The 12,872-nt window shown below is 41.8% G+C and overlaps 1 protein-coding gene across 1 annotated transcript in view; it reads right to left on the bottom strand.

Annotated features, from left to right (window-relative positions):
• Window positions 1-9,408: 9,408 nt before the first annotated feature.
• The window catches only part of RASEF (RAS and EF-hand domain containing), an 83,229-nt gene continuing 79,765 nt past the window's right edge, over window positions 9,409-12,872 (bottom strand). Inside the window, exon 17 of the mRNA XM_061199286.1 lies at window positions 9,409-11,168. Within this exon, the coding sequence (XP_061055269.1) occupies window positions 11,063-11,168 (106 nt within the window). The 3' untranslated portion in view covers window positions 9,409-11,062. The remainder of the gene's footprint in view (window positions 11,169-12,872) is intronic.

A 12,872-nucleotide genomic window follows, 5' to 3' on the forward strand; every position in this document is an offset into this window, starting at 1 on the left:
GACTGACTCGGTGTATGGTCTGAGTAGATGTATAGTGACATCCATTCCCTGACATTAGAAAACAGTTTAGTGGGGTGGTGGATGTTTGGAAAATTTGAATTAATTTGCATTGTCTTTGGAGCAAGATGGAGCTTCCCCTGGTTGTTGGCTGTACAATTGGAGCTCAGAGGAAAGGATAGTGCAGAGAAGTGGCTTTGGGAATCACCAGCACATTAATAGTGAATGATGTTTTGGGTGTGGATGTACAGTTATTCTCCCTTTCTCAGGTGAAGAAACTGGGGCTCAGAAATGTTAAGTAACTTGTCAAATGTCAGAGTTAGGATTCTAACTCTGATGATTTTTTCCACATTCCATCCTTGTGACTTTGACCTTAAAATTTGCATCCTCTCCAAGGGTCACACATTTGGCCTGAAAATTGTAAAAACATATGCTCAAGGATTTTGTAATGTTTTGGCTTGTGTTGTAGTTTTGCTGCCCTTTGTTCATGTTTATCATCTTTCTCTGAAATCATTCTCTAGCTACTTCAGCCAGAAGTTTCCTTCCAAAGGGAAAGGGGTGATCCGAATCTTTTACTTATACTTAACCTACATCGAGGGGAACAAGCACGGCCCTGAGCTATGCTGTGCTGCCATGGCCTTCTTAAGGGTCTGGGGTTCCAGCCTTCCTTCCAGGGAGACAAGTTCCTGCTCCAACCCAGGTAACAGAAGAAGCTAGGACAGGGTCCGCTTATGCCTTCTCAGGAGGTCAAGGGAATATGAGTATGACTGCCACCATTAAGAGATCCATTCTGCGGCCAGGCTGCCGGTGGTGGTGGATCACCCATCCGGTGGTGGTGCTGGGGGTGGGGGTGGGATGCAGGCTGACTGAACAGGAAGCAGGAAGGAGCTCTAGGAATGTCTCAGAATGACCTCATAAAACAGTCTGTAGGAGGAGCTTCATTCAGTCTGTGAGTGAGGGAGCGTGGAGACAACATGTAGTTTGGAGGGGCTTACGTTTCTAGTAGATGCTTACAGATCTCAGCTTGCCTCTCAGCCACCTCCGTCCCCAGCTTTCTCCGTTTCAATCCAGGGGTTTTAGAGAATTTCACATATTTACATGAATGATAAACAGATATTTCTCTGAAATAGCCAATTATTGGACATCTTCAGAGAGAGGTGAAGGGGCCACAGACCCTCTTCAGTTTTGAGCATTTTATCTGATTGTTAAAGACTTAATGTGTGGCATTAAATTCTAGATTCCTGGCCACTTTCTGGTCTGGTTAATGGGACAGGACAGTTTCCAAAAGCCTTAAAGTTTTCTTTTGACAGTCAAGGTGAGTAGTTCTGGTGCTTTCTGAAATGCAGTGGGACATAATGAAGAAATGGGGAAGGATGACAGGAATGAAGGGCTGGAGCTGGCAAGCTTATATGATGCAGTCTTTGGTTGGGGAAAGGACAGGAGTCATCCTCTAAGGGGAAGGCACCAGGCAAATCCTGGGAGGGGATACAGCCGACTGAGTTTAGCACCATATAATATACATGAAATACATATAAATATACGTATATAAAAATAAGTATATATAAAAGTATACATGAATATTCAGGGAGGCAAGGCTGGTGGAAAGGAGGAAAGTGGTGAAGGATCCCAGGTATAGGTGGTGTAGAAATGAGACACAGCAGCAGGGCTCAGTACAGGCTGCTGGCAGGAACTCGACAAGCTCAGGTATTTTCCATAACATTTTATGGAAAAACCCGAATGAACTTTTTGGCCAACGTAATATGTTTAGAAAACCCCTTGTGTTTGTGGTTCTTTCCCAGAAGCTTCAATGCTAAACCCACTGCTCTTTATCACACTATGGGCAAACAGATTGAAGCTGAGATTTACTCAGCTCCTTCCTCCAAAAGTAGTGGACCTTGAGTTGGCTTCCTGGCTCTAAGCTCCTTTGAGTACAAAGCAGATTGGCTTTTCTCCCTTACATGCCCTGGTTTGGAACATCCCCGCTTCTGTCCCAGGTACTCAGACACCCATCTACATGGTCTTCCTCTCTGTTTCTCTCCCTGCCTACCCTTGGGGGTGGGGTCCAGCCCCTCACCATGCCCTACTGTGATCTTCATTCCAGGTGTCATTCATTCCATGCAGCTGTTAGGCAGTGGAAGTGGGATATAGGCAAGAGAGCTACAGCAGCCTCCCAGGTGAGTTCTCCAGAAAGATCTAACCAATAACCAACAGGGAGCAGAGAGGGGAGATTCTATCATTTGCTTTTGACATTTGATTGTGTTATCCTGCTTTCTCTGTTGTCCCCTTCTGTAACAGCTATTTTTGGATATTGGACTTCCTTCCTCTCCTGGTTTCTCTTTCTTTGAACTTTTCTTTCTGGAAGACTCCTCAAATATGTCTTCCAAACTCTATATTGTTTACTTTTTTTTTTAAAAATTATTAGCACCTTTAATTATTATTTATTTATTTATTTGGCTGTGTTGGGTCTTCGTTTCTGTGCGAGGGCTTCCTCTAGCTGCGGCAAGCGGGGGCCACTCTTCATCGCGGTGCGCGGGCCTCTCACTATCATGGCCTCTCTTGTTGCGGAGCACAGGCTCCAGACGCGCAGGCTCAGTAGTTGTGGCTCACGGGCCTAGTTGCTCCGCGGCATGTGGGATCTTCCCAGATCAGGGCTCAAACCTGTGTCCCCTGCATTAGCAGGCAGATTCTCAACCACTGCGCCACCAGGGAAGCCCTATATTGTTTACTTTTTTGTTAACTTCTGCTGTCATGTTTTTAATTTCTAAGATCTTATTTTTGATTTATGAATGTTCCTTATTGATAGTACCTTGTTCTTGTTTCATGACTGCAGTAGTTTTGTCTATCTCTCTAAATATATTAATGATAGATTTTTTTCTCTGCATAAGCTCTGTTTCCCTAAGTTGATATTTTTCTGTTTTATTTGGTCTCCGTTTTCCATGTTAGAACCTTTCCACAAAAATCCAGTGATCCTTCAGGTGTTCAGGGGAGCTAACATTCTGATTGAAAGCTCTGAGTGATGGGAGCGACTTGCCAACTTTGAACTTTACTGTAGGGTGATGGAGCCAGGGTGCATTTCTTAGAAAAGGTCTTTCCTCTTATTTGGTCAGTACTCCAGGGAAAAGTCTTTCAATCTCTGGAAGATAAAAGCATCAGTGTCCTGAAAGCTGAGTGGGTAGTATTAGCTTTTAGCACTGAGCACTCAGATTACATGTTGTCATTTAACTCCCCTGCTTTTTGAATAGTACCAACACACTCAACCGTGCCTTATATAGCCCCCAATCTAGCATCCCTCTGTTTTACTCCAGAAAATACATCTCCAGACTTTGGTCAGAGTAGTAGTGGCGTAGCATGAGAGAACAATACTTAAGGATAAAACTGCTTCTCAAACTACTTTCACCCCACCTTCCCTTATACTCCCAGTTCCAGAGGTATGTGCTTCTGCCTTTGGGAAATCTACAATGTAAACCTAGATTGCTCTCAGCTTTCCCCCACTGGCTTAGAATTCAGCTTTCTTAGGTTGTTAGTGATCTAACAACTTAGGTTGTTAGTGATCTAACAGCTTCATTATTTTGTTCCTATTGTCTTCTGCCTTTGTGGCTCTGTATCTTTAAAAGAAAAACCCATTTGATTCTAGCTTCAGTGGGGTTTTAGAGAGGAGAAAAATGATATGCCATCTCACCCCAGAAAACATTCAATATTTCTGCTTCTTAACCCAATTATCCTCAGTCTTTAACCTTTCTTACTTCCTCAGCCCATGTTCATGGCTATAAGAGGGATGATTAAATCAGACTAGTTTCAGAGCTGCAGTTATAAAGGCAGGAGGTGGATTACTACACATTCCTGCAAGGACCACATTTTATCCTTAAACTTCAGCACACTTAATGGTCAAGAACAATTGGCCACATGCATTCTTTTTCTTCTGTGAGATTTGGCTTGCTAACATATAAAACAGCATCTATAATGTTAGCCATCATGCTCCCCTTGCTTGGCACCTGGAGGGGAGTGTATCACCAGTAAGTGGTAGTCAAGGATGTAGGACAGAGCAGGGGGACCAAGCCCCCCTTCCCACAGCAAGCTTCCAGGCTGAAGCAGAACTGAGCTGGATCAGGGAGAGGACTAATACCACTAAGTCAAGCTTGGAGTTTTGATTACTATGTGGGAATTCTCTTCTGAATATACTATGTTTGCAGCTTCTCACCCAGGGCAGGGGTTCCTACTTAGGGCCATGGACCCATTGGGTCTATGGGTAAAAATCGATATTTCTACCTTGGATGGGAAAAAGTTACATGTTTATTTTTTACTAAACTCTGATTGGAATTTAGCATTTCATTTAATATAAAATGCTAGCAACAAACCCCAATAGGATTATTGGTATCTGTGACTGTGTCACCAATAGAAATCATAGATATTTATACTCTACGTTAGATTCTTTGCAGATGTCGCAAAATACCATTTACCTTCATCATGATGCCAAAATTATGGTAAGTAATAGACCTACCATCAGATCTTGTAGTTTAATGTGCCAATAAAGCAGCACCAATACTGTCAGATATCACAAAATTTTATTTTTTAAAAAATGTTTATTTCTTTGAACTTCTTTCTTTTCTTTGTGTTTTGGCCACGCCGTGCAGCTTGTGGGATTTTAGTTCCCCGACCAGGGATTGAACCCAGGCCCTCAGCAGTGAGACTGCAGAGTCCTAACCACTGGACCACCAGGAAATTCCCCCCAAAATTTTAAATATCTTGGGAACAGTGTTTTAATATCATTGGTTTCCTTAATAATCCTATGTATTTCATTTTATTCATTTAAAAACATTATTCCAAGGGGCTCCTCAGCTTCAGAGGAGTCTGTGACATTAAAAAAAAACCTTGAGACCCTGATCTAGAGGAATCTTAAGTCATGAGGCTGCTGAAGTGTGCACTGAGAGTGGGGAAGGGTTACCCCCACTCAGTAAAGTCTAAAGGGCTGCAGGAGACAGAAATCATCCAGCATGCCAGGCACACAAGTAACCTGCTCTTCACATGCAGTCTCACCAAGTCTACGATGGGCACTGGGGGTAGAAATCATGGGGGAGAGGCTCTAGCTCAGACCCCAGGGTTGGGTAGAGCTGCTGGGAGGAAGCAGTCTCTGAAATGAGACGTGCAGGACAGACAGGAGTTGGGCAGGCAGATGCCGAGAGCAGACAGAGTGGTGTTCCAGGCAGAAAGTGGAGCTGAGTAAAGGGCTGGAGGGGAGAGAGCAAGGCTAGACGGAGGGACAGTTTCCTATGCCCGACTGGGGACTTTGGGGTGGAGAAAGAGAGGGAGGAGGCAGAATGTGGATCTTCTTTATTTGTTTACAAGTTTGTTGTCAGCCTCCACCAGAACGTAGTCTGCTTCAGATCTGTCTTACTCACTCTGCATCCCCTGGGTCTAGCATTGCACCCATGACATAGTCAGGCTCAATAAACATAACTGAATTAGCGAAGGAACAGTTAGGAGCCAGATCACAGAGGGCTGAGAGGTTATGTTAAGAAATTTTTGGATATTATCTAAGAGTAAATATATCTGTTTCTGAAATGACTGATCAAGAAAAGACATTTGTGGCGAATTAAAGAGCATTAGTTTTACTCCTAAAAGTACACTGGAACTCATAAAACTTCCTCTGAAGAGATCTTTATCCAGCTCTTGAGTTCTACCCTGCTGCACAGCAATGGGAAGATGTGCCAGAAAACTGGGATTGAGAAATTTTCAGAAAGCCCAAATCCTAAGGACAGTGAGGGACTCTATAAAAATGTATGTCATATACCACGAAACATGGTTCCTGAACTGCCAGCCTGAGAGGTCACGAGTTAAAGGGCCTTACAACTAAATTCCCACTCTACGGAAATTTAAGAAATATAAATTCACAGATAAACCTGATATGCAGAAAAAAATTTAAAACTGGGTAATTATTCCTAGAATTTTGCACTTGAAAATTTATCTTAACCTGTAATTCAAGTTGAAGCATTTGTGCCTATTTTCCATTTTCAGCTATGAAAACATCTTAATGTCTAGATCTGGAAAGAAAAGATGTTATTTTTATTTTTTTTATAAATTTATTTATTATTTATTTATTTATTTTTGGCTGTGTTGGGTTTTCGTTTCTGTGCGCAGGGTTTCTCTAGTTGCGGCGAGCAGGGGCTACTCTTCATTGTGGTGCACGGGCTTCTCATTGTCGTGGCCTCTCTTGTTGCGGAGCACAGGCTCTAGACGCGCAGGCTCAGTAGTTGTGCCTCATGGGCTTAGTTGCTCCGCGGCATGTGGGATTTTCCCAGACCAGGGCTCGAACCCGTGTCCCCGGCATTGGCAGGCAGATTCTTAACCACTGCACCACCAGGGAAGCCCAAAGATGTTATTTTTTATTTTAAGGCTTGCAAAACAATATGCTTTGTTGGAGATTCATTCCCATCCTGTGGACTTTTGGATATATACACTGGAAATCCTTGTCAACAGGCTATTGGTCATAGTATAAACATAAAGGTTAGTTTCCATTTAAATAACCCCAATACCCACCACCATTTTTACTGTCATTTAGATTTGAAAGCCCAGTCAGAGCTCTGTTACATTCTTCGTCCTTTCAACTACTTCATCCAGTCACCCCTTAATAAATGGAGAGCCTACACTTATAAGGACTCCATTCACAACTTTCCATTCTAACTTTCATGCCCTCATTCTCTCAATGATTTCCTTCTCTTTTACTCTCTTTATAGAATATTCTATCCTATATGATACCCCAACTTTGTGCCTAATGAAATACCAAGAATATACGTGGGAGGTAAATGAACTCACCTCCAAGTGAATCCTCTACAATGCCCCATCCCCCAAGTAATCTGGTAAATTTCGGGAGTTCTGTCACATATTGATGGTAGTACCCAGGGCCCTGAGCAAGACCAATGTGATCAGTGGTGCTTCAAAAGTTTTTCTTTTTTCATTGAGGGTGATCAAAGTGCCAGGTACTATTCTAAGCCCTTTCCATACATACACTCATTTAGTCCTCACAACCACTACATGAGAAAGGTACTGTTATCACCCCTATTTTACCAATGAAGAAGCTGGGGTACACAAAGATTAAGCCCCTTATTCACAGTTACCGACTAGTAGGTACATGAGGCCAGGTTCAAACCCAGGCAGGCTGGCTGCAGAGCTCAGACCTGTGGCCACCAAAATATGTTGCCTCTTATTTATACTGTCCTTGTCTATTGCGTATGTATGTCTCTGTGTATATGTGTCTGCAGAAACTCTGCAAAGCCTGCCTTTAAACAGTTAATTCTTTGATTTCCCATTCAAGCCCTGTGTATAGCAGAGGGGAGGCAGCAGCAGACAAGAGGGATAAAGCTCAGAGGATATGTCTAGTTAAACAAGTATGAGGGCAATAAGGATGCTGACCAGTTAGAAAGGGTGCTCTACAGGTGAAAGCAGGCAGCCTCATCCTGGTTTGGGGTTGAGAAGGGAAACTTCCTGAAGGAAGTGATGTTTAAACTAAAGCAGAAGGATGAACAGGAGTTAGCTAGGCAGGGTGGGGGGGCCACGCAGGGGTGTCAGAGGAGGGGCTTAACCCCTGAGGTCATGAGAACTGCCAGAGCATGTCCTGAAATTTTTCTACGAAAGCCTTACTGTTGCTGGCTGTCACACCCCAAGCTGGTCGATCTGTAGCCCCATTGGCCGAGATGACATGATGTGCCACCGTACCACACACCATGTGTTCATCCTTTTCTCTCCCAGCCAGCTGCCCAGGCCATTGTTTTAGAGGCAGGGTTTCACGTAGGCACATCGTAGGACTAAAATTACTTCAGTGATGCCTGCAGCAAAGCTGAAGGAAACACCAGAAGGCCAAAGCAAGCATGCTTTATTGAATTTATGATGTAGAAAATATTTGTAGTTCCTTAGACATTTGCATTGCTATAAAAGTTACACTTTATGGGATAATTATTAATGGTTTGAAGAGAAATAAACAGTATAAATGAAATATAGCCAATACCATGAAAATGTAAACCATGTAAATCAAAATCATAAAATAATTATTCAGTACTCAGAGGCCTTCTTAATATATACATATGAAATTTCTCATACACATATACAATAAAAGCCCACAAAAACCATGACTCTGAAGCCGATCACTGTACTAATATGAAAATAAATATCTTTAAACTCAATTTTATCTTCAGCAAGAGGGTTGTACGGTTTGGCTTCATGCAAATCACATTTAGTATTAAATAATTAAATGTCACATATGTCATGTAAAGCAGCAAGTGGAAAAAATAAATTATGAAAATGCATGAGGCTAAAAGTTAACAGTGAAAAATGTCTCCATAGCCAATGTTCTTTTCCATGACAAAACTAAAATATTATCCAATGTGTCAGGATACGTAAAAAAGAGTGTAGTATAATTGTGATTTTAAAAGCTGTCCAAGGAAAAATTGAGACAAGGTGAGTTACTTGCATAGAACTATGCAAGTGTAGCAAATTAAGTTCAAGTTAAAAACATTAGCTATTTTTGTTCTTACCAAAAATATACTCTAAATTTGAGAACACCTTCACGAAATCAAATGTTAGTAATAATCTTGGTTTCCTAGCAAGGCAACTGAAAGAGCTATAAGTAGCTTTTCTTTAAACAAGATTGCTAACCGGAGCTATAAGTCTCTAATTTGGATTTTGTTGCAAAAATATCTATTCAGGTTCAATTAGTTAAAGATGATTGCTTTGTTTATCACAGGCACCTATGTAATCTAATCAATTTGGGTGTGCTGGCTGTACAACCCAGAAGCAAAGACCAAGATAATACTTCTGTATCAAAGGTATACTATTATATACAGATTGTAAGACAAATATAGACACGTTGTGGGAAAATAAATAAAGACAACACAATAACATGTATTATAAAACAGTTTTGTGCAATTGCACCAAACACCTAAACTTGAGTACCATATATCAACACATAGGTGTCAGGTCTATTCTAACCTAGGCTCCATAGATGCCACCTAGGCAAACAGCAGTGGCAAAACTTTCATCGCACCGTGGCACAAAAATAACCATCCCTCCCTGGTTCAGTTTGACAATTCCCCACCAGCAAGGCATTCTTTTTGGTAAAAAATGTAAACTTTTTTTTCTCCTGGGACCAAAAAACAGAAAACAGGAATCCATGGTAGAGTTGTTGAGGACAGAACCAACTTTCCAGTAAAAAAAAAAAAACAAAAAAACCAAAAAACCCCAACTAGATCTCATCAGTAGAGAGAAGGCAACGCTTTGAAAAGCTAAACGGACCTTGTGGCTATTTATAATCTCTGTGTGCTAACATACTGGCCAATTTTCGTTAAAAAAAAAAGCTTGGAGAATTTAAGGTCTGATCATAAAAATCATAAATAGAATTGTTTTAATTCTACAAGAGGGATGTTTTTAGCTTATGTATTACAATAAATAAGAGCTATTATTTAAGTTTTTTCAGCAGGCTACTTGGGGCCTGGACCTATGAACAAAGGTAAGTTCAAGACTCTAGTTGGGAATAACTTAGCTGGTTCAGGCCACTGAAAACCAAAACCAAAAACCAAAGAGCATGCCTTGCTGACCCACCCTGGGGTCAGGTATTGACTCCTTTGGCTTTTGGAGACGTTTCAGTGGGGAAGTCTGGGAGGCAGCACAGCTTCTAGGAGGGACTACCTATCAGGCTGTTGGTGAGGATGAGTCCCTAGTCACCTGAGACGAACGAATCTGAGTTACCTGTACCCTAACCACAATTCCTCTTCAAAAGAGGTGATTTTCCAAAACTACACATAACATTTCTTTCACTGTTCATTATTTAAGGAGGAGAATGCTGGCAACCAGGGAGTTAGGGGATTTGCGTTATTCTGGAGATTCTGCTCTTAAACCATGGGTAAACCATGGGGAGGTTTGAGCATGCATATTTTCATTTGGCAAAATGTTAAATCAATACTAGTGTATTTTTTGAGTGAGATATAATTCACATACCATAAGATTCACCATGTAAAGTATACAGTTTCGTGGGGTTTAGTATATTCACCAAGTTGTGCAGCATTACCACAATACACTTCCAGAGCATTCTCATCGTCCCGCAAAGAAACCACAGACCCGTTAGCAGTCACTCTCAATTCCTCCCGTTCACCAGCCCCAGGCAGTCTCTTGCTGGCGTTTTTTTTTTAAGTGAAGTGTGACAGCTTTCCTGGGCATTGTATTTTCAGTTGCATGTAGCTTTCTATTTTTTTCATTAGAATTTTTAACAGTGAATTCAAACCATTGACTTTATAAGTATTCTGAGATTATAAAATACCCTCTTTTATATACAAACTGTTTTTGTCCCCCAAATGTTTTCTTTCTTTATACATAAAAAATAGATTTTTCTGTCTCCACTGGAGCTTAAAACATTACCATTTTTTCTCAAATTCTGTTCTTGTACAAGAAGTGAGAAAAATTAATACCCCAATATTTAAAAAGTACAGACGCGCAGAGTCCTTATTAAATGTGGGCCATCATGCTCTCCTTCTCACTCCTTAAAGAGCTACAGAGCTGAGAGGGCCGAGGCCTGAAAGGCCAAGCTGCTTGTTTACAGATGAGGAAATGAATCTAATGTGGGTTGGCGACATGTCTGAGACCACAAGGCTAGTTTACAGCAAAGCTAGGATGGTAACCCCCTTTTATTAGTTTTCTAGTATTGAATATTGGAAGTAAATGTCGTAGGTTATTTACCACATGAACCTAATTACGTCAGTGAATTTCTTCTATAGCTTTGATCTGAGCATGTTTTTTTTTTTTTTTTTTTTTTACCACTTTAAAAACATTTACACATTATCTGTTAAGACTTTGTAAGGATAAGACAGGTATATTTAACCAGGGGGCCCAAATCACTCATTGAAACATAGCAAAAAAGAGCCGAGGTTCTGGAGGGACCTGAGAGCACAGTTCAGATTTCCCACACTGTAACTCTCCATACGACAGTGTCCGTAGGATGTACCACTCCATGTAGGAAGCAAATAAGTCACGTACATTCAGTACTCTGGGAATGAAGGCTTCGTGGGCCAAGGATCTTTTGGATTTAACCATTGCAACAATTCTTCATCTGGGTTGACTTTTTGGAACTGGTCCCACTCAGATTGGTAATGGATTTGCTGTCACCCTCATCAGTTCTTTTTTTCACTTCCCTGGAGGGAGAGAGAGAGACAGACAGAGAAAGGAGATTACTGAGGTATAAAACTGAACCATAAACAACTCTGTAGAAATAAAACAGCACTGCTGAGCACTTGCTGTGTGCCATCCAGACAGTGTTCTAAGTGCTTTGTAGGTGTTGACCTATTTAATCCTCACAACAACTATATGATTTTGTTGTGCCCCATTTTATATGTGAGGAAACAAAGGCAAAAAAAAGTTAAGAAATTTCCCTTAGGTTACACAGCTGGAGAAGTGGCAGAGCTGGGATTCCAGCCACGCAGGTGGGCTCCAGCGCTCACATTCTGAGTACCAGGCCACACACTCATGCATGCACACACACACACGCCCAGGTGCCTATACACATGTGCACACACTCACATGCACACACACAGACTACTCTTGCTCTCTCCTGTGGTTTTGCATGGCTTACAGTCTGCACACGCACAGGTCACTCCTTAGGACTCTGGAACCTGGCTCCCACCCCCAGCTAATGCTTAACATTAACAAAAGCAATGATGACTTTGTAACCATTCTGTAATTATACATGATCGTGGAGATAACAACAGATGGTTAAAATCCAGAAAAAATGTCTTCCTTTTGCCTCTTCCTAAATTTCTTTTAGAAATAACTGCTAGAGGCAACACTGGACCAAAGATCTCCATGATCTTATGAAAGCCCCCTAGGGAAGTCTCCTATCCCTGGGGATGCTTGTGAAATACACACATCCTGAAGTCCCACCTTAGACAAGCTGAATGGCAAACTCTGTGGGTAAGGAGAGTGTGACAGCTTGTCCCCAAGACAACCCCAAAGAGTTCTGCCTCTGCTGTCAGTGTCTGGTGCCCCCCATTAAGTGGTAAGCTTGTGCCACTCCCCCGTGGTCAGCACCGGCTCTGTGACTGCTCAGACCAATAGAATGGTGAGTAAATGGTGTGCTAAAACTTCCAAGCCAGGCATTAATAAGGCCTGACCATTTTGAGCTGCCATTTACGAAGCCCAGTGTTCCTCATGGGAGAGAGGGCAGCAGAGAGGTCCTGGGGGCTGAGATGCCACAGGGAGGAGCACCCTGGCCGCAGACATCAGACCGAGCCACAGCAGTGTCCGTGACCGCAAATGCATGAGACGCCCGAGGGAGAGCAGTCACGGACCCTCCAGTGAGATCCAGTCATTTCTGGTAATTTCAAGAAATAAAAAGTGGTGTTGTTCTAGGCGACTACATTTTGGGTGGCTTGTTACACAGCAGTAGATCCTGGGAATTGGCATATTCCCAGCACAGCAACGCTGTTCAGTAGAAATAGAATGTAATTCACGTATGTAATTTAAAACTTTTTAGCAGCCACAGTAAAAAATGTAAAGAGAAATAGGTGAAATTAATTTTATTAACATATATTATTTAACTCAGTATTACAAAAATATTTTAGCACGTTACCAATAAAAATATTAATGAGGTATTTTACAATTTTTATACTGTCTTCAAAACCCCGTATTTATTTAATACATCCAGCACATCTCAGCTTGGATTAGCCACACTTCAGGTGGCTAGTGGCTACTAAACTGGTCAGCACAGCCCCAGAAGGAGCTGATATGTGCTAACCTTTGAAAACCACTGCACTGTGAGTAGGAAACAAAAGGGAAACTGGTTCTTGCTGGAGACCAGTTAATAAATGCTATGTTACATGTTTTCACATAGTCCTTACTTA

Source organism: Eubalaena glacialis, chromosome 9 (assembly GCF_028564815.1).
Source record: "Eubalaena glacialis isolate mEubGla1 chromosome 9, mEubGla1.1.hap2.+ XY, whole genome shotgun sequence".
Taxonomy (NCBI): Eukaryota; Metazoa; Chordata; class Mammalia; order Artiodactyla; family Balaenidae; genus Eubalaena; species Eubalaena glacialis.